This window comes from Eumetopias jubatus, unplaced genomic scaffold, assembly GCF_037043125.1.
Source record: "Eumetopias jubatus isolate StellerSeaLion01/CBP00866 unplaced genomic scaffold, mEumJub1_p1.0 scaffold_10, whole genome shotgun sequence".
Classification (NCBI taxonomy): Eukaryota; Metazoa; Chordata; class Mammalia; order Carnivora; family Otariidae; genus Eumetopias; species Eumetopias jubatus.
Genome location: NW_028274816.1, coordinates 86,727,471 through 86,755,217, shown reverse-complemented (window position 1 = coordinate 86,755,217; position 27,747 = coordinate 86,727,471). Strand labels below are relative to the sequence as shown.

The 27,747-nt window shown below is 53.8% G+C and overlaps 4 protein-coding genes across 6 annotated transcripts in view; 2 read left to right on the top strand and 2 right to left on the bottom strand.

Moving 5' to 3' along the window:
- The window catches only part of NUP85 (nucleoporin 85), a 42,495-nt gene extending 38,283 nt beyond the window's left edge, over positions 1-4,212 (top strand). For both annotated transcript variants that reach the window (XM_028112751.2, XM_028112750.2), the window contains exons 12-19: positions 269-352; positions 453-518; positions 723-874; positions 1,631-1,748; positions 1,853-1,953; positions 2,992-3,143; positions 3,553-3,654; positions 4,025-4,212. In XM_028112751.2, coding sequence (XP_027968552.1) covers positions 269-352; positions 453-518; positions 723-874; positions 1,631-1,748; positions 1,853-1,953; positions 2,992-3,143; positions 3,553-3,654; positions 4,025-4,123 — 874 coding nt within the window. In that variant the 3' untranslated portion in view covers positions 4,124-4,212. The remainder of the gene's footprint in view (positions 1-268; positions 353-452; positions 519-722; positions 875-1,630; positions 1,749-1,852; positions 1,954-2,991; positions 3,144-3,552; positions 3,655-4,024) is intronic.
- GGA3 (golgi associated, gamma adaptin ear containing, ARF binding protein 3) lies at positions 2,991-20,114 on the bottom strand. Of its 2 annotated transcripts, XM_028112748.2 has the most exons (17): positions 20,020-20,114; positions 13,761-13,845; positions 13,559-13,634; positions 12,106-12,204; positions 11,309-11,432; positions 10,965-11,068; positions 10,749-10,829; positions 10,254-10,391; positions 9,607-9,688; positions 9,384-9,500; positions 8,855-9,097; positions 8,409-8,479; positions 7,798-8,117; positions 7,341-7,564; positions 6,872-7,041; positions 6,587-6,697; positions 2,991-6,381 (listed from the first exon to the last, which is right to left on the bottom strand). In XM_028112748.2, the coding sequence occupies exons 1-17, from the start codon at positions 20,057-20,059 to the stop codon at positions 6,271-6,273; spliced, it is 2,196 nt and encodes a 731-aa protein (XP_027968549.1). In that variant the 5' UTR covers positions 20,060-20,114; the 3' UTR covers positions 2,991-6,270. The 2 variants fall into 2 exon arrangements, with proteins under 2 accessions (XP_027968549.1, XP_087884278.1); XM_088028152.1 differs by having other exon boundaries at positions 6,587-7,041.
- Positions 20,115-20,129: 15 nt separating this feature from the next.
- Positions 20,130-23,864, top strand: MRPS7 (mitochondrial ribosomal protein S7). The gene is made up of 5 exons (XM_028112758.2): positions 20,130-20,459; positions 20,993-21,184; positions 21,300-21,363; positions 22,291-22,458; positions 23,235-23,864. The coding sequence occupies exons 1-5, from the start codon at positions 20,377-20,379 to the stop codon at positions 23,454-23,456; spliced, it is 729 nt and encodes a 242-aa protein (XP_027968559.1). The 5' UTR covers positions 20,130-20,376; the 3' UTR covers positions 23,457-23,864.
- Positions 23,726-27,653, bottom strand: MIF4GD (MIF4G domain containing). Its single transcript, XM_028112759.2, has 6 exons — positions 27,544-27,653; positions 26,488-26,619; positions 25,534-25,643; positions 25,198-25,353; positions 25,018-25,110; positions 23,726-24,477 (listed from the first exon to the last, which is right to left on the bottom strand). Exons 2-6 carry the CDS (start codon positions 26,573-26,575, stop codon positions 24,250-24,252), a joined length of 675 nt encoding a protein of 224 aa, XP_027968560.1. The 5' UTR covers positions 26,576-26,619; positions 27,544-27,653; the 3' UTR covers positions 23,726-24,249.
- Positions 27,654-27,747: the final 94 nt, after the last annotated feature.

The following is a 27,747-nucleotide window of genomic DNA, read 5'->3' as shown; positions in this document are numbered from 1 at the left end:
ATCTGATTGGATCCCTGAATTTTATTTTCACTGTGACATTCTCCAGAGATTTAGATTATTGGCTGCCACTTTGAGAGTTGAGCATCCTGGGTATCCACTGTCAGTCCCCACATAGCACAGAGAAACTTCTCACTATGTGCTTCCAGACAGATCTTCACTTGTCACTGTCCCTCCCATCCTTTTATGCAAAGGATGTGCAGAGTCCCTGCTCACATGGACCACACTGTCACCCTGACTCTCCTCCTTGCCCTGGCATTTGAACCCACAGCATTGCTCTAAGCAACTGGTGGTTTGTGGCCCATCTGACAGACCTGCTGGATCACTGCAAGCTCCTCCAGTCGCACAACCTCTAGTAAGTGTGTGGCAGCCATGCCAGCCGTCGGGTGGGGCTGCGGGAGGGCCCCGAATGGAGCAGGCCAGGGGTTTTGGTCTCCTGTTATGTTTTATTCCAGCTTCGGATCTAACATGAGAGAGTTCCTCCTGTTGGAATATGCCTCGGGACTGTTTGCTCATCACAGGTAGGAAGGCCCCAAGAGTGTGAGGTGGCAGCACGGTGTTTTTCAGCATGCAAGTACCCCTGGATCTTGGATTATGTTCTTGCTTGTCTAGTTCCCTGAAGGCTACAGGGGTCTAGGGGAGGAGCCATCTTGGTACCAGTCCCCAGGCTGCAGGGCAGCACATGGGCTCACCAGGCTCTCCTGTCTGTCCTTGGACGGTTGCAGCCTGTGGCAGCTGGGAGTGGATTACTTTGACTACTGCCCTGAGCTGGGCCGAGTTTCTTTGGAGCTGCACATTGAGCGGATCCCCCTGAGCACTGAGCAGAAAGCCCTTAAGGTGCTTCGGATTTGTGAGCAGCGGCAGATGACTGAGCAAGGTGAGCCTGCCCTCCCCCTGGCATACTTTCTGCTCCATGTTGCGCCAGCTGGACTGGAGAGAGGCTGGCAGTGGGTGCCAAGAGATAAGCCAAAACAGGAAAATTATCGAGGAAGGACAAACAGCCAGGGATCCATCAGGACTTAGAAGCAATGGAGCACACTGCCTTTTAAAAAGATCCTGACCCACTTCCTCTCTTCTATTTAAGAAGGTCAGGACTGGGGTCAGCTTGGAATTTACTTCTCCCAGGTGGGTTGCTGTTGCTAGCTAAGGCTGGCTCAGTGGGGAAGCAGGACCAGGGGCAGCTCAGGAAGAGCACAGAAAGAAAGCAGTAATATTTGCCCCTTCTCCCTTCACTGTTGAGTGATAAAAACCTAAGTTCTTTCCAGAGGAAGTTGCTTGCTTATGACTGTCTCTGAAAGCATAGGGCAATTCAAGACCCAAAGGATGTTTTTTGGCACCTGGACAGATAATGAAGAAGCCGATCTGTGGGGACCAATAAAATCTTTTTGCCGTCCCTGAAATCAAACCCAGTCACAAAGCCAATCCTGTCAGGGTGGGTCCTGGTGTAATAGAGCTAGGAGACAATCTGTAAACCCCAAAGTCCCCAGTGTTGCCAACCAAGTTGTATTTGGAGCCTGTGGAGAGGCTGCAGAAAGCTCAGAGGAGGTGGGAAGCCTGCTCCTATCTGGCAGAGTTCAGAAATGCCTTGATTGGAAGAGTGAAAAGTTTGTCTTTTCTCTTTTTCCCTGCCAAGTTCGCAGCATTTGTAAGATCTTAGCTATGAAAGCTGTCCGCAACAATCGCCTGGGCTCTGCGCTGTCTTGGAGCATCCGAGCCAAAGATGCTGCTTTTGCCACGCTGGTGTCAGACAGGTGGGTTCAACCACTCCTGGCTTTCTGGGGACTGTCTAGGAAGTTGGGAGGCTGAGGAAGGGGCCCTGGGACCCTTGCTCAGACCTCTGGGCCTGGCCTTGCAGGTTCCTCAAGGATTACTGTGAGCGAGGCTCCTTTTCTGATCTGGATCTCATTGACAACCTGGGGCCAGCCATGATGCTCAGTGATCGACTGACCTTCTTGGGTGAGTCTCTGGGCTCTCGGCCCCGGACCTTTGGCATAGTGGTGGGTTGTGCAGATGGGACGGACTGATCTAGGCTTCTCCAGTGTTCCCTCCTGTTGAGCCCAAACTCCTAGAACCATGTGTGCGAGACTCCGCAAAGCATATTTTCTAACAATTCTCAGTAATTTCAAACTTAAGAGAAAGGTGCAAAAGCAGTATAAGGACTAAGGAACTCCCATGTACACTTTCTCCAAATTTACCATTTTTATTTTGCCTCGTTTATTATTCTGTCAGGGTTTTGGGGAAAAATCTGAAAGTAAGTTGGAGACTTTGGTCCCCTTTCTTCATAAATACTTGAGCATGTGTTTCCTAAGAACAAGAAGATCATCTTAGAGACCCAGCCTCCGAGTGTACTGCTCTCATCAGATCTGCAGTCCATGTTCTGGTTACATCAGCCGTCCCAGTGGTGTCTTTTATCGTGTCCACGTTCACAAATTCGGTTTTCTTGTCTCTTCAGTGCCTCTGCCTCTCTTGGTGCTTGTGCACCTTGACACTTTTTTAAGATTTCATTTGACAGAGCGCGCGCACAAGCAGGGGGAGCGGGAAAGGGAGAAGCAGGCTTCCCGCTGAGCAGAGAGCCCGATGTGGGGCTTGATCTCAGGACCCTGGGACCATGACCTGAGCCGAAGGCAGATGTGTAACTGACCGAGCCACCCAGGCGCCCCTCACCTTGACATTTTTTAAGAGTCTGTTTTGCTCTCTTATAGAATGTCCTCAGTTTGGGTTTATCTCCTATTTCCTCATGATCAGATTGAGACTTATGGGTTCTTCAATCTGTTACAGTCCAGGTCTCTTGTTTGGTTTGATGGTTACATTCTCCCAGGTTTGGCTCTTTGGAGCCCCTTCAAAATGTGTTTTTTTTTCAATCCTGTTGGTCTCATTGGTCCCTGAGTTTGGAGACAGTTCTGGAAGAATCTCCCTGCTTTGGAGTGGCTGGTCTGGGGTCTCTCTTGTCTTGTTTCGGGCCAGAGGTGACCTAGTGCTCTTGTTTCTCAATAGGAAAATACCGCGAGTTCCACCGATTTTATGGGGAGAAGCGTCTTACTGATGCAGCTTCTCTTCTCCTGTCACTGATGACTTCCCAGATTGCCCCACGGTCTTTCTGGGTAATACTACTAATAGACGCCCTGCCCCTTTTGGAAGAGAAAGAGGTACGGTTTGGATTCAGAATGATTTTCTTCTCTGTGCTGTAGCCCCTGACTGTGCTTCATTCCGTAGCTGGTGGAGGTGCACATCCATAGTCCTCTCCCCAGTAGGGCCCTGCACGGATGTGTGGATTCCCCTGTAATGCCCACTCTGGAAACTCAGTATCTACACAAGAAAAGCGATTTAATTTGAAAGGAGGCAGCTGTCTGCTGACAGTATTCAGCCTAGGGCCCTGACGAGACGGGCTGGGAATGAGCACAGGGGCCCTCCGTCCTTCCGGGGTTGCATATACAGAGCCCACTCCTCCAGAGGGCACACATGCAAGGCCATCTCTGAACCTGGGTGCATGCCCCAACCAGTGCAGCCCTTGGCTGGGGAGCAGCTAAGCAAAGCAGCCTCTCTTCTCTCTCCTAGGTGGTTTTTTCAGCAGAGCAAACATATGAGCTGATGAGATGTCTAGAGGACTTCGCCTCAAGAAGGCCAGTGTGGAGAGAGCCTGGTGTTCAGCGACTCCAGGTTATTTTAGCTTTCAGATTGTTGATTCCATAATGGCGATGAGAAAAGGCTTCTTCTATCTTGGACTCCCCTGCTTCCCTCCAGAAACACTGGCCCCTTACAAACTTGGGCTTCTTGAGTTACTTCTTAACCTGTAATTGACACACCCAACTTCTTTCAGGGCAAAGCTGGGCGGTTCTAGGTGTTCTGATCTCTACTTTTCTGGCACTTGGTTGCAGTGGGCTTTTGCATGCGGTTCTTGTATCAACTTGCTGGAAGCTACTACTAAATGTTAAATGCCCTCGGTCAGCCTTTGGGTCATAGAACCTTGCAGAGCTTTAAAGAAGGAACACTTCCAGCTGTACGTCATGCTGGCTCTCTTTGCTTTTAGGAGGATGTCGAGAACACCAAGTTGGAAATGCTGAGACTTGCTCTTGCACGAAATCTTGGCCGGGCCATTATAAAAGAAGGCTCATTGGAAGGCTCCTGAGACCAGCTGAGAGCTGCTTCATCGTGGCACCTTTGTATGGCAATGTATATACATTTCTGAAAGAATAAATTTTTCCCCCCTTAATAGAAGGCAAGTTCTTAGAGTCCAGGTAGAGAGTTTTCCCTGCCTGTCCTGTGAACTTGAGGTAGTAGAAATGGAGAAAGTGCTTGTTATGTTTTCCTTGGATGGGACTGATTTCCCTATCTCCCAAGAGAAAAAGCCACTCCTAGAAGTTAGGATGGTGAGGGGCAGTGCCCTCCTTCCTATTAGAAACGCAAACAAGAGCAGTCTGTGGTTTATGTATGCTTTTGAAATCTAGCCTTTAGAATCAACTGGAACATTCATCTGTTTTTTCCTTTAGAAAAGGAAAAGGTCCAGGAACCTGTACTTTCATCAACAAAAACCTCAGGTGATGCCAAGAAATCTGTCTACATTTGGAATTCATCAGTGGCACTTTGTCCATAGCGGGGTGGATGGTGTCTGTATTAGGATTCCAAGTAGGGCAGAAATGATTTTATTTAACATGCAGCAAAACAAGGGCAGCAGAGTTGGTATACTGTATACAGCCATTTGTCACAAAGCAGTGACCTCAGTAGTAACACTCAGAATCTAATTTTAATGTATAAAGGTGTATTTCCATAGAGTAATCCCACAAACCTTCCCAGGGCTGCAAGCAGCCAGTCTCTGGAAAGCTCTTGGATTTCTTTCCTAAGTAGTGAAACTGAGTCACTTTCGACCTGTCCTAATGAAGCAGTGAAACCTGCTTGCTCGAGATAGAGGGGAAAGGGCTAGAGTAAGGAAACCTGGCAAAGTGCAGAGAGGGATTAGGGAGTGTGGCCTCTGCCACCTTTCCCCAGAGATGGCTCAGTGCCATCCAGCTGAGCTGAGGTGAGCTGTGTGCTCTTTCCTCAGCTGGTGAGTCTCACTTGCCTGGTGCCCTGTGAGGCCTACAGTCCCTGGCCCAGTTGTACCCGGTAGATGGAGCAACCGGGACAAGGTTTTTGGAGCTGAGCAGTCAAAGCAATAGGGTCTGGTGACTCGATTCAGGCATGGCCCCTAATCTCACCACCTCCAGACCCCGTATCTCACTGGCCATGCCCCTCAGCAGCTGGGGATAGTCAAGGTTCCTGGGCAGCAGGTAAGGATAGAAGTCTAGTGCAATCTGCCTGACCCTGAGGCCTCCAGTTCCCAAACATATGCCACACCACAGGCCATCTGGTGGAAGAGGGGGAGGCCCAAGCAGGAGGATGCAGAGGGTGATGGGAGTTGTTCTCCCCTTCAGAGACTCGAAGGGCAGAAGAGCAGTTTATTTCATGCCAAGCAAGAGGTAGTGAGTAGGATGGCCTGTTCCCAAGGCAGGAGGCACACTTTCCCCAGAAAGCTATGAGTACCTGCTTCCAGAGAAGGGGAAATAATGGTTCTCTTCCATTTTCTTTGTATCCCTAGTTTTGACTGCCACAAGGCCAAGTTCTGTTTCTAACAGGCTAGTTCCCCATCCTGCTGAGATGTCCATAGGACACAGCCTGCCACCACCAGAGACAAGCACATAACTCATCACCCAGTGGCCATTCCAGGATGCTGCCGCCCACGGAAGGCAGAGTTGGGAGATTCGGCAGTACACCAACTTACTCAGTGCCCAGGGCCACTCAGGAGCACTGGGCTTTTGCCTACCTCCCTGGAGGTGGGAGCAGGAGCCTGCCAGCAGGGGAAGCACAGAGTAGTGATGGGGGGCACTGAGGCCTCCAGGGGTGTGAGGATGTGGTCCTTGAGGGAGAGTCCCAAGTCTCTTTAGAGACCGCCCCCCGCCCCCCATAGCATCAGGATGCCAGCATGAGGGGAAATGCCTGCTCCCGCCTTGGGTCCATGTTCTCAGGGCCATAGTGCAGAGTCTGGGGCCCCTCCGCACCCCTGACAGTACATGGCCAGTTCAAGTCACACAGGTAGACAAAAATCAGGTCCTTTTAGGGGGCCAAGGGAGAGAGCATCACAGCAGAGCTCGGCTCCCAGCAGTGATGCCCACAGCCCCTGTTCCATATCCAAGCTCCAAGCACTGCGGTCAGGACGTGGAGGATGACTGGACCAGGCAGCCCTCCTGTCTCGTGGCAGCCTGCCTGGGCTTCAGTGTGGTGACACGGAGTCCTCTGGGGTCATAAGTTACCCCACTGCTCCACGGGAGGGAACTGGTCCACCTCGCCCACCTCTGTGCTCAGCTGCTCTCCCAGGGCAAAGGTCAGCCTATACCGAAGCCTCGCCTTCTCCTGTGACGGAGGGGGCAGCGTGTTAAGATGTGGCCTTGGGGCCCTCTCTGTACCACTCCTACCACCCCGTCCACATTCAGCCACTCAACCCCAGCAGGGAAGGGACACTGCAAGTGCTGCGGTATCACGGCACCTCCGGCGGGGAGGCCAAGAGGCCTGATCGGGGGCAGCCGGGGCCTCAGTTCAGAGCCCAGTGCTAGCTCACCTTCAGCGGGTTGGCCAGCAGCATGACCTGGGTGATGGCTGCGGGTGGCTGGATGGGGCTAAATGGAGACAGCTCTGTCCCAGAGGGTGGCTGTAACTTCACCTTCATCGACTGAGGAGAAAGAGAAGCTCCTTTGAAGAGAGATGGCAGGTGCCTGAGTGGAAGCCCCCAACTAGAATCACGATGGACACATGCTGCTGCCTGCTGGCCTCGGGGTCCCTCAACACAGTGGGGTGCAGGAGAAGGTAACCTCTGCCTCCGGAGACCTCGGGAAGCCAGGGGTACCTTTGGCACTGCGGCCTGCAGCACGATGCTCTTGATAGGCAAGGGAGCCGTATTCAGCATGGACACCACCACCACCAGCACGTCAGGCCGGCCAGGCGGACACTCCTTGGCAAAGTGGAAGAGGATGCGGAAGCCGTTTTTATCATAGGCCGTCACAGGGAGGGCGCCGCCTGCGGGAAGAGGCCAGGTGGGTGTGGAAGGAGGGACCCCACAGAGCCCGGAGGGGACGGCGGGGTGACCCTATGGCCGGCAGGCTCCCCGAAAGAATCTGCGGAAGAATCTGTCAGAACCACCCGTGACCGCACAGTGGCAACTAGCAGCGGCCGAGGCAGCAGGAAAGCCGGTCACGTCTTGGCTCTAGGGACCTGGGCAAGGACAGCGCGGGCCCATGCCCACCCCTCTCCCTCCTCCTGTAACTGCAAGCGCCGGGCCCCGCCTCGCCCTCCCACCCCACGCTTCCCACACCTACTAGGTTTGATAGATTCCAGGGGGACGTGGACACTGGCCAGGGAGAGCTCTGGCCCCTTCAAGGGGCTGCCCTGGGACTGGAAGGCAGGCGGCTGGAAGAGAGGGCTGCCAGGCCCTGGGGAGAAGGGGAGGAGAGGCCTAGCAGTGGTGCTGGTGGGGATCAGAGGGGACGTGGTGGCCCCAGGGAAGAAGATGGAAGAGACGGGTTTCATGAGGCCTGAGGTCCTGAGAGGCAGGAAGGAGGACAAGGTAAGTCAGAGGTCAGGGGATGCTGCTGGGCCAACCCCCCTCACATGTTCTCCATGGGCACAGCTGGTTCCTACTACCACCCCCACCCCAGTTTCCAGAGTCTAACATCAGTAGACCAAAAAAGGAACACCCCAGGCCCTCCGGATCTGCCTCCGGATCTGCCAAGCCCAGGCCCAACCCTCCCCACCCTCACATTTCCCCCTCATTACACTCTGGTCTCTTCAAGAAGATGATCGAGGGCATCCAGCTGCGGTAGGGTGCTATCGCCCAAAGCCGAGCCATGGTACCCAAGGGCTGTGGACTCAGTCTTTGGGGATGGGGCTGGGGCCAGTCCAGTCGGGAACAAGAAGGAGCCTGCTTTGGGTGCAGGCACACTGGCTGGAACCACAGGAGCTGGGAAGGGAGAAGGCAGCGGGGCCTGGGAGCTGCCTGCAGAGGGTGCTGAGGGCGGGAGAAGAGGTCCGTCTGAGGGGCTGCAGGCAGCACTCCCAGGCTTGGGGCTGCAGAAGTCCAGGTCCGACTGCTCGTTCTGTTAGGAGGGGAAAGTGTGAGTGAGCAAAGGGCAGGAAGGAGCTGCTGCATTCGGGAGGTTTCAGGTCTCCGGCTCCGGCCCCCCTGCCTGGGGGTCCTACTAGGACCCCACTGGACTAGCAGCTCTCTGCCCCGGGCCTGCCGTTGGGTGGGATCCGTGCTGTCGAGCGCACCTGGGGCAGTGCCAGGGCGAGTCAGGACAGCCAAGACCACAGCCAACTGCAGCAGAGAACGAGCTGGGAACGAGGAAGCCCGTGAAACTGGCTGAGCATTTTCGTGAAGCCCGTACCTGGAACAGGGGCCACTGGCTGTTTGCAGCTGGCTCTCTGGGAGGAGCAGTGGGGGCTGGGTCGGCGAGGCCTGAAAACAGAGCAGACCATGGTGACGAGAAGGGGCTCTGGCCTTGGGCAGCCCCACTGACCCTAGAAGGGTCACATGACGAAAGTTGCTGACGAAAGGGTGACAGGTGGAGACAAGGTATTTTTTCAGGCAGCCTCCAAAGGGAGAGGAGGCAGAACAAGACACTCAGTCCACCATGTCCATTCTGGAGCTTGTGTGCACACTGCCCTGGGGGCCTGAGGGCACTGAACTTGACTCTCCTTATACCTGAAGTCCCCTTTCCCACCCCTGCTAAGTACATGGGGCACCCCAGGGCCCTCTTCCCCATTCCACGCGCCCGTCTGCTTTGCCGGCCCTACCAGGAGAAGCCCTTCACCGCCTCCCTCCAGGACGCACCCAAGCAGAGCAGCTCCTCGTCCAGCAGGCAGAGGGCGTTGCCTGTGCTGCTGGGTCCCGGGGGGGCCTCAGCCTGGCTGGATGAGCGGCTGCGTCCAGGTCCTGAGGTCTGGGGGGGTGGGGGGAGAATAGGGATGCCAGAGGACAGTGGGGCAGGGGCTGCGGCCGACACTGAGGATGAGCTGCTTGGTGTGTCCAACTCAGCAAGGTCGATGAGAGCGCCTTGGTTCCTAGAGAGGTTTCCTGGATGGGCGAATGGAAGGGGACGCGAATGATTAGGGGCCACTCTAGTGGCTGCACAGCAGGAAGCAGAACCCTGAGTACAGCCTCCAGCCTAACACTGAAGAAAAGCAAGCAAAGAAAACCCTATCCATAGCTCCTGGTTCCTGGGAAGCTGGAGGAGCACTTGGAAGGGCTTAGAATCCCCTCGGGCCCCGTGGGATGACATGCAGGTCAAGCACTCGTGGCTGGGTGGTGGGGCCTGGGGCTGGTCTGGATGGGTCCAAAATGGGGAACTAGAACACTTTACCTTCAGCGTCTGGCATGGCTGATGTGGCTACTTCACCGTTGATAACCTGTCCTTCAACAATTGTTTTGTAAGAGTTGATGACCCGGGAGAGGTTGTCACTGGCCTGGAGGATGTCCCCTACAGCAGAAAGAGGTACTTCTCACTCCTGGCCATGACACTTCCCCCACCCCCCTGGCCAAATCTAAATTCCTGGGTCATCCTTGTCAACTACTCTTTGACTCACCCAAACTATTGTCATTGTCCTCTGTCTCACTGGCTAGTTTGAATAATGTCCGCCTCTTATTCTCACACCGATCAAACAGCTCCTGAAAGAGTCCCAGACCTGAAAGTGAGAGCTCCGAGGTCCCCTGGCAATGATCTAATTCAGTGTCCATGTCCAGAAAGTCAGGGGCTCCCCTAGTGCCACAGCCACTGGCGGAACGGGGCTCCGAGCACGCCTCTGCCTGCTGCCGCTTGCACCGTGCTGCGTCACCTAGGACGTCAGCTTGGGACGAGGGGAAGTAGGTCTCTTCCTGTCCCCGAGGCCAGCACACGCCTCAGATCTCTGTGTCCACGTGATCCAGGACTGAGGTGCAGCGTCAGGGGCACATGGCGGGTCTCTGCCCAAATGTTCCTGAGGCAGAAGGTGGGGCAGAGAGAAGTGAAACCCGAGGGAGGGTCTGCAGGGTCCCCCAGACTCAGGTGTACACACAGCTCCTCCATCCGGGGTGGGTGAGCCATAGTGTGGGTAAAGTGGGGGTGCCACCCCCAGACCTGGTCACTGTGCTAATAAGGAGCAGCAGATGTGTGGCGCGTTGGCTCTCAGGACAGGTACTGAGCAAAGGCTGCCTCGCTCTCCTGGAGCCCAGCTCTCCTGGGGAACGCGCCTACCTTCATGAGCTCTTTATCTGCCTCCGAAGAATCCTCTTTGCTGTAATGAAGCAGCATCTCATTGAGCAGCTTTACGTTGTTATTAACCTCCTCTAGAGTGTGCAGACGCTTGGTCACCTTCTGGATCCGCGCCTCATCCTAGATCAAAGACGATCAAGGAGAAAAAGCTTAACTAGACTCATCCCACTGCCCCCGAACTCCCCACAGCAAGGATCGCACCAGAGAACATGAGCAGACACTAGTCCCGCTGGAAGCTCCTTTTAATGTGTGGTCCTTGGGAACCGTAAGGCCTCAAGAGTCCCACTCTAGTTTTTCTTTTAAAATAATGGCCTGCCCCCACGCCTCAGCTGGCCCCGTCCATGCTTGCTCCTCTAATCCACTCTCCCCACCCCGGAAGCTCCAGGGTGCCTCCCGCTCTCTGGCCTCACACCAGGGGAAGGGATTCTGGCTCTGTGGTCACGGGTTCCTCCGCCCCCAGGCCCTGGGCCCACTTACTTCCTTCACCATGGACTTGATGAGCTTGTTGGCCTCTTGCAGGTCATCCGGGTTTTTGCTTTTCAACAACTTGGCTAAAAGCTGGAAGAGGAGGTACCAAAGGGAAAGGGAAAGGTAGCACCCAACCTGGGGAGACCACAGAGGACCCGGAGCACCTGCAGCACTGAGCGAGCCACCACCTCATCTGAGAACGCCATCGGCTGGGGTGTGCTTTACCTTAGATTTCTCCTCATCATCAAAAACAGGGTTCTTGGGACGAGGTGGCGGAGAGGGGATCAGTGTCTTGTCCACAGGGATCAGTGGGTCAGACTGCACGATGCCTGACAGGGAACACAAGGGGGCAGAGCGTTGGCTCACGCCGGGGTCACCTCGATGCCCTTTCTCACACAGCAAGGCGGGGCCCAGCCCCGGGATGAGGGCCTGCAAGGGGTCAGCCCATCAAACCGCAGCTGAGCCCTTCTCATCCTCAGGAGGAAGGAAGGGACGGCACATACCCCCTCATTCTTCCTGGCCTTAGCCAGCCTTTGGGGCTGATTTGAGGAGGGAAGGTCAGCACATACCCTGTCTCTTCAACATGTGGTAAGCATCCTTGATCTTGGTTTCTTCTGGCAGGGCCAATGTCCAGCTGTAAAGCAGCTCGATAACCTTGGTCTTCACTTTCTCAGACACCCTGTCCCCCAGATACTAAGAGGCAAAAGGAAATGGGAAAACCTCGTAACTGCCGTCCGGGGGCAGAGACCGTGGGAATGTTCTCTTCGCAGCAGTGCAAAGTTGCTAGTTAGCTCCAGTCTTCTGGCCTCCCCCAAACCAGCAGGTGCTAGGTGTGTGGGACACGGCGCCGGGAGGGGAGGAAACCACCCGTGGCAAAGCTCTCTCAGGGGTACGGTCCGTGGTCGGGCAGGGAGCTGGGTCCGCACGCCATCTCCCAGAAAAAATGGCATTTTATCTCAAAGGAATGAATGAGAATGTCTTAGGTATGAAAAATGGCTCCCTGGGCTTTAAGTGGCACCCAGAGCTTAAAAGCCACACCAGCGTGCCACAGAAGCTGAGCCTAACTCCTTAGATCCATGTAAGATAGACCTAAGTGACCGCTGTCGCCACGAGGCCCACCCCCACCGCCTGCGCACACCTGCTGCCGCATCACCTCTCACATTCGAGCCAGGAGTCCGTCAGAGGGCTGCCCGTCCCTGTGGCCTCTGGCCCCCCTGCTGCCCTCAGGGCCTAGTCCCTAAGAACAGGACAGACAGCTCTCCAAAGACAGTTCTGTGGAGGTGGTGGTTGCACCGTGAAGCCAGTAACATGGGAGAGAGGGAGGAACACAAAGGAGTTCCTAGAATGAGGAGACTGCCCGACTGACCTTCGGAGAGACGACTTTGATTAATTCATTCAAAAACCGGAACTTTCCCACTTCATTATGAAATCTCCTCCCACAGTTCTTCATGCACGCCTCCAGCACCTGCAGCCACATGAAGGGGGGCGCTCAGTGTGGGTGGTCTGGGCCGGAGCCGGCGCTCAGCCAGGAGCCTGCACACAGGTCACGGTGACGATTCACCCAAGGAAGGAACTGCGAAGGAAGCGGTGTGCACGGCCCCTGGGAACGTCGGGGCAACAGGATTACTGACACCTCCTGTCCCTTGAATTGCAAACCTCTCCCGGGGAAGCTGAACAGGAACCAAAATAAGAAACACTGAGACCCAGATACCAAGACAGTGCGTGTCTGTCCTAGAAGGTGCCTGCCTGCAACACCCTGCCCTCAGAAGTACAAAATTTTTCTGACTTGGGGTCTGGGGCTCTTTCTACCAGCCGATCCACATTGTGGGGAGATGGGAGATGATGTTTAAACGGTTTTCATTTTTGATGACAGGATCTTTTCCCTCCCTCCTGCTCCTTCTGAGGCACACAAAACTGCCTTACGTTTTCTGTGCTGCCCATGACCCTGGTGCCTGGGGTTTACGTGGAGGAGCGCTCCACCCCCGTGTTCCCTTCCTTGGCTTCCAACTCTGTCAAGCTGGGTTTTTCAACCGCGCCCTACTGACATCCCGGGCCACTCATTCCTTGTTGTGGAAGCCTGTCCTGTGCATTAGAAGATGTCTAGCAACATCCCTGGCCTCTACCCGCTAGATGCCAGTAGAGCCCCACGACATGACACATGAAAGTGTCTCTAGACACTGCCAAATGTCCCCTGGGGAGCAAAACCACCCCCCGGCTGAGAACCACTGTTTTAAGGCCTTCGCTCTGCACTGCACACGACAGAGGCATGCATGTGGCCCACCTGAGCGCCCTTCCCATGACCCGGATGAAGTCAGGGGAGAACCCTAGGAGTCCTCTGGATGCGTCTGCGCTCTGAATCCTCTCAGTCTGAATAAACACTAAGATCCGCCGGTCGGTGTGATGCCTTGAATAGGAACTAGGATTACTTTTAGCTACAGAACAAATTATACTAGCCACACTTTTCTTTAGTTGGCCAACTCTTAACCAGCAAGACAGCTCTGTCAGCATCTCTTCAAGAAGCTGCCTCAGAGCTCCACCCTGGGCTCAGGGCCCTGGCCTCCGGCTCCCTCGCTCAGCCACTCGGCCTCTCCCACCGACCGGCGGGGACTGCACTCTGGGCCTCTCTGCAGCCTCAGTGCCTTGCACAAGGGCACACACATTTGTGGGGCAGTTTATGGAACACATTCCGGACATTTCTAGTATCAAAGGACTTTCAGCTGCCATAGGACATGGGCCCTGAAAACCTCAGAGAACCCAGTGGGCACATGAGGAAAGGCCTGGGCTCATTAAAATTTGCCGGTCAGAGTAAAACAACCTACCGTCAGGGCCTGGACCGCCTCCCATTCCTGCGGAGACTGGATCTTATGGGCCAGCAATCGGACAGCGATCTGTGGCCTGGGGGACAAGCAGACCATGCGTTCAGGCACTGACCCTGGGGCTACGTGGCTGGCCCTCCTTGGCCAGTTTGGACTTCTCTGCTCAGCTCTCTCCCGCTTGCCCCCCAGTGGCTTTGAGACTCACCCTTCAAGCTCTTTGTTGATCTGATCACAGAAGCCAATTATGTATTCCCAGTCCTCCTGGCGGTTGGAAGGATTGGTGGCCTTATCTTGGGACAGAGCAAAGTGGAGGACGATTGTTATAAAGAGAAAGGAGGACATAATGGAAGGTTTTCCAGTAATTTTTAGGCACTGATGTGAAGCTAAGTTTGTTTCCAAATTTCTTCTCTGATAGAGAACCCTCAACAGGTCAGTCTAGTATTTTGAAAGTCACAAATGAAAGAAAAACAAATTCTCAGCCTTGTGAAGCTTAGAGTAGACCACAGTCAATAGGACAAATAATTATAAAGACAAACAATAAAAATCTTCAAGAATACCCATAAAAATGTTTAATATAACCAATAACTATAAATAACTCTAGTTATATAAAAATAAGCTATTAAGCAAATAGGGATGATCAAGAAGGGTCTCCTAGAGAAACTGAAGCCAGGTGATACTTGATAAAAAAATACATACTTAAGAAACTTATTGCCTACATACCCTTCAAAAACCTTTTCAAGACCTAACTTTTCTTAATGCTTTAAATGTTATTTATTTTCTTAGCAAGAATGAGAAGGGGGGAAGGAGGGGGGAGGGGCAGGAGGGGGAGACAGAGGGAGAGAATCCCAAGCAGGCTCCACGCCCAGTGTGGAGCCCAATGCAGGGATCAATTCCAAAACCCCGAGACCACGACCTGAGCCATAAACGAGAGTAGGTCGCTTAACCGACTGAGCCACCTAGGCACCCCTGCTTTCAATGTTTTTTAAATTGCACATTTTAAGTTAAGCTAATATTTACTGTGCCCCTACTAAGCACTAATCATTGTGCTATCTGTCCATGGGATTGCAGAAACAGAATCTGAATTAAGCATTAGGCACCCTCAAGTTTAAATGGTCTCCTATGATTAAGGACAAAGGCAAGTGTTGGGAGAGTTCTCAGAGGATCACTGAGGGATTAAAATCCAGGTGCTAAATGTCAAGGCTCCTAATATTTGGTGTGGGCCCTCTTTCCCGTTATTCCCAGAGCCTGTGCTGAAGAGGACGGCTCCCGCTGAGGGTGGTTAAACGTGTTCCCGTATCTGATTCACATCCTGGGAGTCTGCCTCTTCCAGAAAGCACTCTCAAGCTGTTTGCTAAATTTAGGGCTTCAGGTTCAGAAGACAAATGGTAGGCTGAAGGCGTATATCCTTTTTAAATACCCATGCTCCTGCAGACCTCCCCCAGCGCCAAAAGCAGAGCAACAGAACCCTGAAAAAGCCCCTCCACACGAGGGGTGTTGTAGAAGTTCCTGAATTCTCATTTCTCGTGACTGTTTTCTTAACTTCCTTTTTCCTAACATTAAAAATCACTAGCTCCATGAACAAATCCTAACAAGGGCTCCCAGCATCCTCCCCACCCCCACGGGGCTCTGAGGCACAAGAAGTCAGCAGACGCCACCCTGAGGCAGAGGGGAGGCCTGCAGTATTTCTGCTCCGACTGCAAGAAGATTCTGACGGTTTAGGTTCATATTTGGAGAAAAGGAAAATGTCCGTCCTCAATCTTGAAAAGAGAATTAGCAGGCCCTTTAAAATGTCAAGCTAGAAGGGAAGCAAGATTAGTTCTATCAAGAGTGGCTACTTACTGCCACAGTGACCTACAAGCTGTCACCTTCCAGAAGCCCCATGTTTCTCCCATCACTCGTCTGATATCTTCTCAGGCGTCAGCGCGCCCTTGTTACTAATCCCTATCATTTGAGATGCTTAAAAGTTCTCACATGACGTCAAGAGGCCGAAGGATACAAAAAATGGGATGGTCCGAGGGGCCATACCGCTCCCACTGCCGCTATTATTATTTTGAGAAAGTCACGTGCCTCGTGGTAGAGGAGGAACACGCTCCCCTGTCCGGCACGCGTACGGCCTGGATGCGCCTGCCCCCACACGCACACAGGCAATGCGCAGTCACTGGAAGTGCTCTCCGCAGGCCTCTCCTAACTCCGATAGCACTTCTCCCAGGAATATGCCCAGTTCCTTCTCACTTGTGCTCAACTTCTCTAGAGTCCCATCTTGATAGACCTTCCTACTGCAAACCTGCAGGGAGCTCTCTGCCTACCCATGGGCACAAAAAGCCTGGTTTCAGCAATGGCCAGTCCCTGCTCTGAGCATCTCCTCCAGCTCTCCAGTCCACAAGCACCCTCAGGAACAGGAGGAAAGTTCTGGGGATAATTCCGGGTAACTCCATCTCTCCATTTGCCCATTGCCTCCCTCCTGCAGATGCACACAACCTCCCACCCACTCAACATGCTCCATTACCTGGCACAGAGGTGATACCCATAGCCTCCCCTGTAAGCCCCACCTTCTAGATCTGGCTCTGGGCTCTACTCTGACTCAAGGTTTCTATTTTCAGGTCTCTCCTGAAAGCCTCATCCTCTTATGTGTCTGTGCCTCTAGATTCCCTCCTCTCATTTTCAGCTTAGTTCCATCATTAGTCTTGACTGTGGTGGGACCTCAAAAGGTCAAGTAGGGATGCTTCCAGTAGGGGCAGCACTGGCGGCCCAATCCCAACACGGCTCAGACATTTCACAGACGACAGATTCTATGTATCACGTGACTTAGAGATGAGCAGAGGCAAGAACACAGGATGGACAAGAAATCAAGGGGCGCCTGGGTGGCTCAGTCGTAAAGCGTCTGCCTTCGGCTCAGGGCAGATCCCAGAGTTCTGGGATCGAGCCCCACATCGGGCTCCCTGCTCGGCGGGAAGCCTGCTTCTCCCTCTCCCACTCTCCCTGCTTGTGTTCCCTCTCTCGCTGTGTCTCTCTCTGTCAAATAAATAAATAAAATCTTTAAAAAAAAAAAAAAAGAAAAGAAATCAAGAGTCAGCCTTCGGTGCTAGGGTCTTGAATTAAGAGAGACTTTATCACCAAGTCTTTGTTAAGCACCCACAGAAAATTAAGTACACAGGTGAACTATACTGTACGATACTATTCAATCAATAATATAACGAAAAACGAAGCACACAGCATGCTAGGCCACAGCAGGACCACATAGAGTCCAAGACTCAGAGCCTACCCTTGGGGAGCTTATGTTCTTCTGATGCAACTTGTATGAAATAACCAGAGCAAAAACTTCGAGTGTAATTATATAATTTGATATATAAATGAGTTTAAAAACAAACTCATTACTTCTTTTCCTGACTTCCCCATTTCTATAAATGGTGCCATCATTCAAAAGCTCACTCTGCCCCCACGCCCAGGCGTCCGGATTTGAACCCCCATTGCTGACTCCTTCCTTCTCACCCACTTCCAGCAACCCAGGGTCCCTTCCTTCTCAATGTCTTTTTAAATCTCTCCCTTTCTTACCCCTGCCCCCACCCCACCTCCTTCCTTCTTCACCTGCTTCCAGAACTTCTGCTTCTTGCCATCCTATATAAAACCCCTATACTGATCCTCCTAAAACACTGACTTCACCAGCTACGGTAAGAACGGGGACCTGATAACTGTTGAAATTTAAACTTCCTGGGCTGGAATTCAAGCTTTTCCAGAATTTAGTTTTAACTTCCCAGCTTTCTCTCCTACCACACTCCTACAGGAGCTCCCTGCCTGAACCAGACAAACACCTGTTCCCGTATGCCCCAAACATGGTTTGCTCTATTTACATCACTGTCTAGTGTTTTCTTTTTCTTTTAAGACTTTGTTTATTTATTTGACAGAGACACAGCAAGAGAGGGAACACAAGCAGGGGGAGTGGGAGAGGGAGAAGCAGGCTTCCTGCTGAGCAGGGAGCCCGATGCGGGGCTCGATCCCAGGACCCTGGGATCACGACCTGAGCCGAAGGCAGACGCATAACCGACTGAGCCACCCAGCCGCCCCTGTCTAGTGTTTTCTTAGCCAATTTTCCCCAGTCTTCTGGGCATTCAAGGCCTGGCTTGATTGCCACCTCCTCACTGAGAGAATCATCTTTCCATTCCGCTTACCCCCAATTTCCTAAAGAAACTGTCTGCATTTGAGTACTTACAGCTCTCGCCCTGTACGTGTTATCTTTTTATGAATGCTTTATCCACCCCAGCATCATCTTTATCAAACTGAAGGCAAAGACAGCTGGAACTTAATTTTCATAATACCTCATAGAGTAGGTATTTGTTTTTTTTTTAATTTTTTTATTGTTATGTTAATCACCATATATTACATAATTTGTTTTGGTGTACTGTTCCATGATGAGTAGGTATTTGTTATGGACTGATTGAGATGAGAAGGCTGAAGTCATCAAGAGACAGTCTGTGGGCAAGGAGAATCTGGGATGGGTCTTAAAGCATTTAGTTGAGCAAAGGGAAGGAGATTAGTGTGTGCCGGGGGGACAAGAACACCTGACCCAGCCCAGCAAGGAGACTCTCGGGAAGCCACAAAGAGGCGGCAGTAGGTGCGCAGCAGTGGAACGACCTGATTACACAGAAGTGGACGGAGGGGAGGTGGGGAGACACTTGAGGAACCGGGCCCAGCAAAGGCTTCTATAATAATTCTGGCAAACCATGGAGTGACGACAAGGACCTAGACTAATACAATGCTAAACCCCAAACACTGGTTCATTCAATTGATAAGTTCACACCAATAAGTCATAAGAACTGTGAAGGTGAACAAGGGAGAAGAATGGAATCTTAAAAAAAAAAAAAAGAATGGAAAGAATCTTAACACCGCCCCTAATGTCACTCTAACCAATGGGAAAGATCAAAGGCCAGTCTCAGCTCTATTATCTACAGAGACACCACCCCATTGCCCCACTCACCATTTCCACTCTCCCTCAAAAACAGGTCTGTCCCTCTCCTATTTCAAAATATAACTCTAAACTTAGCCGATTAAACTCAGCTTAGGTCAAATTACTCCAATGTCCCCATTAATATCTATGAATCAAATTGATTCTAGCGTAGTTCTATCTGGTTGGATGGCTCTGGGTAAGTGGTGTGATTAGTCAGTGTGTCCTCTTTTTGTGAAATTGTGACAGTAGTACCTGCTTCGCTAGGATACTTGATAAAGGAATTAAATGAATGTCTTTGGAGTACTCTGAGCTCCCTGGAGAACAATTCCCTATACACAGAGGACTTTGTGACCTGCCTGCAACTGCAGATTTTGCAAAGGTAACCTAGGTTCAACCACCTGAAGGGGGTTTCTTATTAAGAAAGGTCAGGCCGGGGGCGCCTGGGTGGCTCGGTTAAGCGACTGCCTTCGGCTCAGGCCATGATCCTGGAGTCCCGGGATCGAGTCCCACATCGGGCTCCCTGCTCAGCGGGGAGTCTGCTTCTCCCTCTGACCCTCTTTCCTCTCGTGCTCTCTATCTCTCATTCTCTCTCTCAAATAAATAAATAAAATCTTAAAAAAAAAAAAAAAAGAAAGGTCAGGCCATTGGAGGAAACAGTCATTACCTCCAAAAGCCTGGAGGCTCTAGTAAATAAGAGATCTTGCACAAGGCAGTCTCTAGGCATCCTGTCTTATCACTCTGTCCAATTTCTGCCTTCACTTAAAGAGGCCTCCAGGGGCCTCTTCTAAGCCCACAGGAAAGTTAACTTATTAACCTTTCAGCAGAATACTATGTGCTAACAAGGGTAACCCGTATTTCCTTAATAAGCAGTATGAATTAACAATTAGAGCAATAGGCCGCTGTAACTACAGCACTAGGCTGTGCTCCTCTGCTTTGCTCAGAATATGTTACCTATGAATGACTCGTTAAGATGTTCAAGTGTGTGTGTCCCCGACACAGACATCACCAAGATTTGGGCACTGCAGGAAAAGGGCAGAGCTGCTCTTTATCCCTTTTTGGATTCTTCTCACTTCAAACAGTTTGCCTGCGCGAGGCGGCCACTTCTTAAATACATGGTCGCAATTCTGAAGCTGTGTGTGTATGCTGAGGCCAGGGGTCCCGGAGTCACGGCGGCGCGCGGCCCCACCACAATCTCCCCAAATCGCCGATGCCATGCCAGGCGGAAGCACCTGGCTGCCGCTTCCCCAGAGCCCGCGGGGCCCGGAGCGGACCCGAGCTCACGCCGCCGCGCGCAGAGGTGGGAGGAGGCGCGGGGCGGGGGCCCGGGCGCCCTGCTGGGGAAGGGGCGTGATCGCGGAATGCTCGCTGCCAGGGCGAGCCCAGGCACGGGCTGCCAGGCGACGCCGCCGCGGGTCTCTGGGAGCGGGGCGGGGCGGGGTGGGGTGGGGTGGGGTGGGGTGGGGCGGAGCGGGGCGGCGGAGAGGGGGCTCGAGGGCAGACAGAAGCGGCCGCGGCTACTCACTCAGCCAGGACTCCAGGCTCTCCCCTTCCGTCTCCGCCATATTGCAGCCGCCCGGGCCGGCCCAACGGCCTCAAATCTCGCGAGAACCTGTGAGAGACGAGTCGGGGCGGGGCCTGCATGGGGGCCTGAGAAGAGAGCGCGCCGCCGCCGAGAGTGGCGTCAGACTGCGGCGGATAGTGAGACGCCGAATGTTTCCTTTTGAGTCTTGCCTTTGGACCTCGGAGTGAGAGACTTAACGCCCGGATTAATGGCGTGACGCACAGATTTAGGACCCTGCGGAGCTTTTTCCCCCCGTCTCCCATCACTCGCTCAGGCACGCCGAGGGCAGCCTTCGTGGGGTCCTTGTGGCCAGCCAAGATGGCTGCCCCCGCGGTGAAAGTGGCGCGAGGTTGGTCGGTCCTGGCCCTGGGCCTGCGGAGTGCTGTCCCGCGGTTTCCAGGGTGAGAGGGCGGCAGGAAGCTGGGGTGCCGCTTGGGACTTCACGGAGAGACCTGCAGGAAGGAAAGGGCGACAGGCAGAACGCGCAGGAACCTGGAGAGAACCCGGGGGCCAGGATACCTCGGTCCAAACCTCTGAATTGGCTGCGTGACTTCGAGCCATTGTGAAGGCTTAGCGATTTTCCCCAGCCCAATGGGGTTCTGAGTCGAAGCTGAAAGCGCGGTCTTACCAAAGAGCTCTGAGCTGGGATTTTCGGGGGCGGGGGGCGAGATGCTTAGGCGGGGCGCCTATCCTGAGGTTCAGGAACCTCGCCTTACCGTTGGCACTTGACGAGGAGGAGACTTTCCTGGCCTGTTTGGGGGAGGCCCACCCACCTCTTAGGACAAGAGCCAGAATTATTGCGTTCAGTTTTGCCTAGCGGTCTCCGTGCCGCTCTTAACTCGTCGGCGGGTTGGCAAACAGGCCCATTGTTAAGTCAAGCCTTTTTACTTGTGGAGTCAGCTTTTGCCGGCCTCTTCCTCTTCCCTCCTCTCAGGCTAACCCAAGTGAGGTGGAGCCGCTATGGTCCTGAATACAGGGATCCACAGATTGACAAGGAGTATTACCGCAAGGCCTTGGCCGAGCTGACTGAGGAGGAGAAGTATGAACAGGAACTCCGGAAGACTCAGCTTATCAAAGCTGCCCCAGCAGCGAAAACAAGCTCTGTGTTTGAAGACCCCGTGATCAGGTTAGATGGAAGCAAACACTTTTGTTCCACGGACTGGGACTATACTAGGGAGGGTCTACAGTAAGGATTGTGATAGAGCTTGGGAAATCTAAACATTTTGTTTTTCTCCTTGAAGTAAATTCACCAACATGATGATGAAAGGAGGAAACAAAGTACTGGCCAGATCCCTCATGACGCAGGTAACACGTCTTTCCTGTCTCCTTGCTTACATCTTTGTATGTGGTTCTATCAGTTTAGCTTAAAAAAAGAACAGCTTCATATACCTGCCATTAGAATTACCTTCCCTTGGGTGCCTGGGTGGCTCAGTCGTTAAGCGTCTGCCTTCGGCTCAGGTCATGATCCCAGGGTCCTGGGATCGAGCCCTGCATCGGGCTCCGCTCGGCGGGAAGCCTGCTTCTCCCTCTCCCACTCCCCCTGCTTGTGTTCCCTCTCTCTGTCTCTCTTTTTCTCTCTGTCAATTAAATAAATAAAATCTTAAAAAAAAAAAAAAAAAAAAAGAATTACCATCCCTGTATGGGGTGCCTGGGTGGTTAAGCGTCCAGCTCTTGATCTCACCCCAGGTCTTGGTCTCAGGGTCGTGAATTCAAGCGCTATGTCGGGCTCCACGCTGGGCATGGAGCCTACTTTAAAAAAAAAAAAAAATTACCTTCCCTGGGGCGCCTGGTGGCTCAGTCAGTCAAGTGTCTGCCTTCGGCTCAGGTCATGATCCCGGGGTCCTGGGATTGAGCCCTGCACTGGGCTCCCTGCTCAGCGGGGAGTTTGCTTCTCCCTCTGCCTCTGTGTGCTCACTCGCACTCTCTCAAATAAAAATTTTTGGGAAAAAAACAATGACCCCGTGTGTATGTGTGGAGGCGGCAGCTGTAATGAAGTCCTGCAGGAGCCAGCAGCCAGCATTCACTCCCCCAATCACAAATCTCTGTCTACTGCCCTGGTCCTTCTCCAAGAAAGAGGAGGCATTTAAGAACTTTGCCTTAGAAGTGCTGAGAGAGGGGCCACACTGTTGTAAAAGGACAGGATGGCAGAGGAGGAAAGGGCAAGGTATTAGCTCAGCTGGATAAACCCTTTAGGGAGTCTGGGGCAGCATCTTCCAGTGTATCCCTTTGCAGACTCTGGAAGCTGTGAAAAGGAAGCAGTTTGAGAAGTACCGTGCTGCTTCTGCTGAGGAACAGGCAACCATTGAGCGCAACCCCTACACCATCTTCCACCAAGCACTGAAAAACTGTGAGCCTGTGATAGGGCTGGTGCCCATTCTCAGAGGCGGCCATTTCTACCAGGTGAGCCCGGAAGGTAGGGCTCCCCACCCATGGAACAAGCTGGTGGTGGTGGGTTGGGGAGCACTTGGGAGTGGGAAGGCCCAGAGTTGGGCCAAGATTGATAGTTTTATTGGGAGCAGGTTCTGTCCACGATGTTGTGTCGTAAGTTGTCAGCTTCTCGTGGTGGGGGACTGTGTATAACTCATCCTTGTACGCCAGCGTCTGGAGTAGCACTTGACCCATAACTGGTGTTTCGTTGCCATTTCTTGAACTGAATGAGGCTCTGTCCTAGCATTTAATTCTGTGTCGTCGTCATAAGCCAGCGTGCTTGGCTTCTGATTTTTAACGTAAACTTCATAAGGGTGGAGGCTCGTTAATGTCTGTATCCCTAGGGTCTGGTGTGTCCCTAGGTACCTGGCATATAGTGGCGGTCTAGCAAAAGATTCTGGACAAGAGGGTCTTGTTTTTAGGCACTCCTGATCTGAGTTGGCTAAGTCACCCCAGCTTGATGGGGCTTTTCCCAGTTGATGCTCATATCAACCTGGCTGAGCTTCCATTTAGAGGTGAGAGAGGTCTCTGCCTAATGAGCTTTTTGCTCAATGAATGCCTCTATGTCTGCTACATTGAGGGCACCCAGGGGCGAGGGGGACTCAAAGAGGAGAAGCCAGGCCTCTCAGGAGTGTTGTCAGAGCTGGCCCAGAGGGAACCTGTGGCTACTCCTTAGAGCTCAGGGCAGAAGGAGGCTGCCGCCCCGACAAGGTCTTGGACTAACTTGCCCGGGGTCTTGTCCCATCCAGGTCCCTGTGCCACTTCCCGACCGTCGTCGTCGCTTCTTGGCCATGAAGTGGATGATTACTGAGTGCCGGGAGAAGAAGCACCGGCGGATGCTGATGCCGGAGAAGTTGTCACATGAGCTGCTGGAGGCTTTTCACAACCAGGGCCCTGTGATCAAGAAGAAGCATGACATGCACAAGATGGCGGAGGCCAACCGTGCCCTGGCTCACTACCGCTGGTGGTAGAGGGAGGCTGGAGGCTCTCTGCTGCCAGATCGTGGGAGCCACTGTCACAGCGAAATACCCTTGTGGGTTAAGTAGTTCCTTCTTAAGGGGGGAGCAACGTATTTATTGCTTGTTAGTCCTTTCTTTGGGAGCTAGAACTTATTTTCCTGTCCCATCTCATTTAAAGAGGGAATGTATCAGTTTGGATTTCTCCTAGGAACTTAGGGTCCATCCAGCCTCTCTTCCTCAATTTGGGGTAGAACTTTGGGGGAGGATATGAAAGGAAGCGGTTTTAACATTGGAAAAGGTTTATTAGAAAATTCTCGCCCTGAACTGGTGTCACATGTGAGGTGGTACTGCCATTTACTAAAATCGACTGGAAATACGTTTGTTTCCGAAGTGGTCCTTGTATAAAATGTATAAAAAGCAGTTTCTGGTGTGCCCTGTGCTGTGCCCCTCGATGTCCCAAAGTACCTCACCAGTAGCTATGGGGATGGGGGAGCCGAGGCCCCCAGGTTGGCTGTCGCACCAGCGGTTACACAGTGCAGTGGGTGTTAGAGGCTGCCTTTGCCTGGCCCAGGCTGGAGGTGCTGGGGGAGAGGTTGATGGGATGGTGGGGGCAGCTCTGTTTGGTGTCTTCCCCGGTCCTGAGGTCCCTGAATCCGGGAGGGAAGGTGCTCAGGGCAGGACCACTGCGTAAGTGGGAAACCTCTCAGGAGCTGGTGAGGGTCTGGAAGGGACGGTCTTTGGGAGGGGCAGGGAGTTGGGCAGGTGAGAGGCCGGTGCTGCTGGTGACGCAGCGTGAACCGGAGGCCTAGTCGGAGACCTCGCTGTAGTAATACTTGTGGGCAGCCGGGGTCGTCTTCCAGCCGGCTGCCCGAAATTCGATGATCTCCAGCAGCAGCAGCTGGGCCAGGGAGCTGAGGCCACTTGGGAGCAGGAAGCCGTCCCGGATCAGGACAAAGAGCTCATCCATGCGCTGTCGGTTCATCTTCTCCAGCTGCTCCCCCACGCGGTGCAGCTGCAGCACCAGGCAGTCCACCTGCAGGGGGCAGTTGGAGGTGACCCCAGGGCACACAGAGCAGCCATTCAGGGAGCTCTAGCGGCGAGCTTGCTCGGCCCCACACACTTGTTTCCTCCTGACCTGCTCACAGCACCTGGTTGGTGTTCGCCACATCTTACGTGAAAGGAGACAAGTTCAGGACTTGCCATGGGTCTCGCCGGCCAGGCTGGATGCGGGGCCTGTCTCCAAGCTGCCGCTTAACCCAACCTTCCTACCCCTCCCCCACCCTGCCTGACTCTGTTTCTGGGCCATCTGTATCCACAGCTGGGTTCCTATCACAGGTTGGCTTTCCTACTGGGAAGAAAGCCTCTGAGCCTGTAGGTTTTGGCTGCTCTCTGTTCTGAATAAATTCCAAACCTGGCAGCTTGTCCTGGAACTGAGACAGGCCTTGAATATCCCCACCAGGCTCTTGCCCTGGGAAGTGATGCTTTTGGATGCTCTTCATGGACAGTGTGCTGGTATTCTGAGCTGAGCCAGGGACCACCCACCTCCACAGCTGTCTGAACTGGGGTCACCCACCTCCTCCTCCTTGCTCAGACTGTCAGGCTGGGCCAGCCGGAAGAGGCAATCGTAGACGGGGTTCACCAGGGCCATCATGGGCATGTTGTTCACCTGTGGGGGGACAGCAGGGGCCAGAGCACTGAGCGGCTGAAGGAGACAGGCTGTCTCTGCCGCCCAGGGTGGCTACCGGGGCCTCACCCTCAGGTAGTCAAAGATGTTGCAGATAAAGGTGACATAGCAGACCCAGCCCTGCAGGGACCGGGCTCGCAGCTGCTCCCGAGCCTGGTACTCCTGCTGCAGCCGGTTGAGGAGTCCCCGTCGGAAGACACTCTGGCCTGCTTGTTTGCTCTCGGCCTGTGAGCCAGGGAAAGGATGGTGAGCCGGGGGCGGTGCCATGGCGACCCCCACTCAAGCTTTGGTGGCTGAGGACCCTCCTGTCTGACCCTCCACCTCTGCCCTGCTGGCCAGGCCTCCTGCCCTTTGCCACGACCTCTCCCAAAGTGTCTCCCCGCTTTTCTACCAGTCCCAGCCCACCTGAATGATGGCATAGCACATGCGTCCTGCTTCTTTGCTGAACACACAGTCCTGCAGAGAATGGTCCACAATCACATTGGCCACCTTTTCCAAGTCCACAGCACCTGGATCTAGAGTAGAGATAGGTGGGGAGTCTAGAGCTGCTGAGTTACCACATTTGTTTCCACTTGCTTCTAAGGATTTGAGATGTTTTTACAAAAGAGCACTCCCGTGATACACTTACATTTTAAAAGACCAGAAAATGCCAGGAGAAGTAGCCCCACACCAGAACAGCTCCACTGGGCGACTGATGGCTGGGACAGGTGGCCGTTAGAGATTAATCAAAGAATGCTAGTTTTTTAGGGCACACATTTCCTGGCACTAGGTTGCAGAAGGAACACTGAATAACGATGTATTTGACAGCAATTTCATGGAAGAAAGTGCTCTTACAATACACACACATGAACACCTGACAAGGCGGGCCAGGCAGGGCCTCCCCAACAGGCTTAGCTTGGCATGTGATGGGCATTACTAATTGTTAGCTGAGTCAAACTTCTGAGTGCTGCAGAAGGCACTGATCCAGGACAATGACTGCATCTTCTCTGCCAAGCAGAATGCTCCATCCTCTGTCCCAAGTCAGCCATCTCTGCACATTCAAGACCACCTGCTGTGGCAATACAGAAGCCAGGGCCAATGCAAGGGCTCTGGAGACGACAATTCCGTTCTCTGTGCTCCACCCCGCTCTCATGGGTACTTTAAAAAAAATGGCTTTACTGCCTGAGAGGTGACTCTATGATTCATACTTTCAATTATTGGCCTAAATGTGACTTGTCCTCCAGTCCGAGAGCGATGTTGCTGACTTTTATTCTCAGAAAGCAAAGGGACAGGGTTGGGCATTCCCTGGCTAAGGCTCAGGCCTCCAGGCCTGTGCCCTAGGCCCCTTCTCTGCAGCTCAGGAGGGGGCTCCATGCTCACCTTTGAGTGCTGTCTTCAGCAGCTGCTGAGTCTCTGCATCAAAAGACTGGATTTTATACTCCTCTCTACCAGGATCCCCCATGACCATTCAGCCCCCACAGCTCTTTACTGAGGTGGGACTAATGACAGCACCTGGGGAGGAGGAGCGGGGAAGGGAGAGGCCTCAGTTGTGCAGCGTGGGGTCAGGGTTTCTAGTCCTGCAGGCCCCGGCCAGGGCTGGCCAGCACTTGGGACAGGTGCTCCCAGCCAGTCCATTGCCTTGGGTGGTTGGCTGAGGGCCCAGCAAGCTTGGCTTCTAGTGGAGACTGGGCACCAGCCAGGCACCTGCTGCTCAGTTTAGGAACCCTTGTAGCTTCTGGGATTACACGGGAGTAGAGACGTAAAGGTGAACGGGCTGACCGTCCAGTCTCCAGAGTAGGCAGGGATATTCTCCACTGATACTACGGTTGGGGTGCGGGGAGCTGCACTGGGGGTGTGGACAGGGACATATCAGACACTTGCCCTATGTAAACCAGCCTGGAAGCTGCTGGCCCAGCACGACTTCGGGCGAGTGACGGCTGGGGGCTCTGGACAGGTCTGTCCCAGCAGAGTTCCAATACCCTGGCCCCGACCCCTCCCTCGGCTTTAGTCAGAGTCCTTCTAAGTCCCCAAACCCGCCCCCTCCAACCCCTGGCCTGGCCTGTGTGGGCGGGTGCGGGGCCCTAACTGCTCCTGTCCAGGCCAACTTCTCCCCGGGACGGACTGGTTAAACTGGCCTCCCGAGCGGCAGAAACACGGCCTTGCCCACTCAGGACTCCTCTAATTCCTGAGGTCCATTCTGGAGCCTTTCTCTTAAAGAAGAGGGGAGCGAGATGACACGTCTCCCAGATGCAGTCCCTGTTGGAGTCCCCTCTCCGGACGCCGTGCCTCCCCCCGGTCAAAAGACGACCTCGGGGAATCTCCAGAACCGGGCAGCTTCCCCAAGCCCGGAATGCCTTTCCGGGCGGGGCAGGGGAGCCGTCCCGGGTCCCGCGGGCGGAAGAGGCGGTGCGGTGCCATGCGAGCGCCGGGACCCACCTGCCGGGCCGGCACCGCGCCCGCGTGCCCGGAGGCCGCTCGGCGGGCATGGTGCGCGCGCCCCCGGTCCGCCGCGCCGCAGAGCTGGAGCGACCCGCCGGGCCTCGCCGCCGCTTAGGTCATTTCCGAGCGCGGCGCCGGGGCGGGGCCAGCGTGGAGGGGCGGGGCCGTCTCGCCGGCGCCACCTGCCGGAGTCCCGGCGAC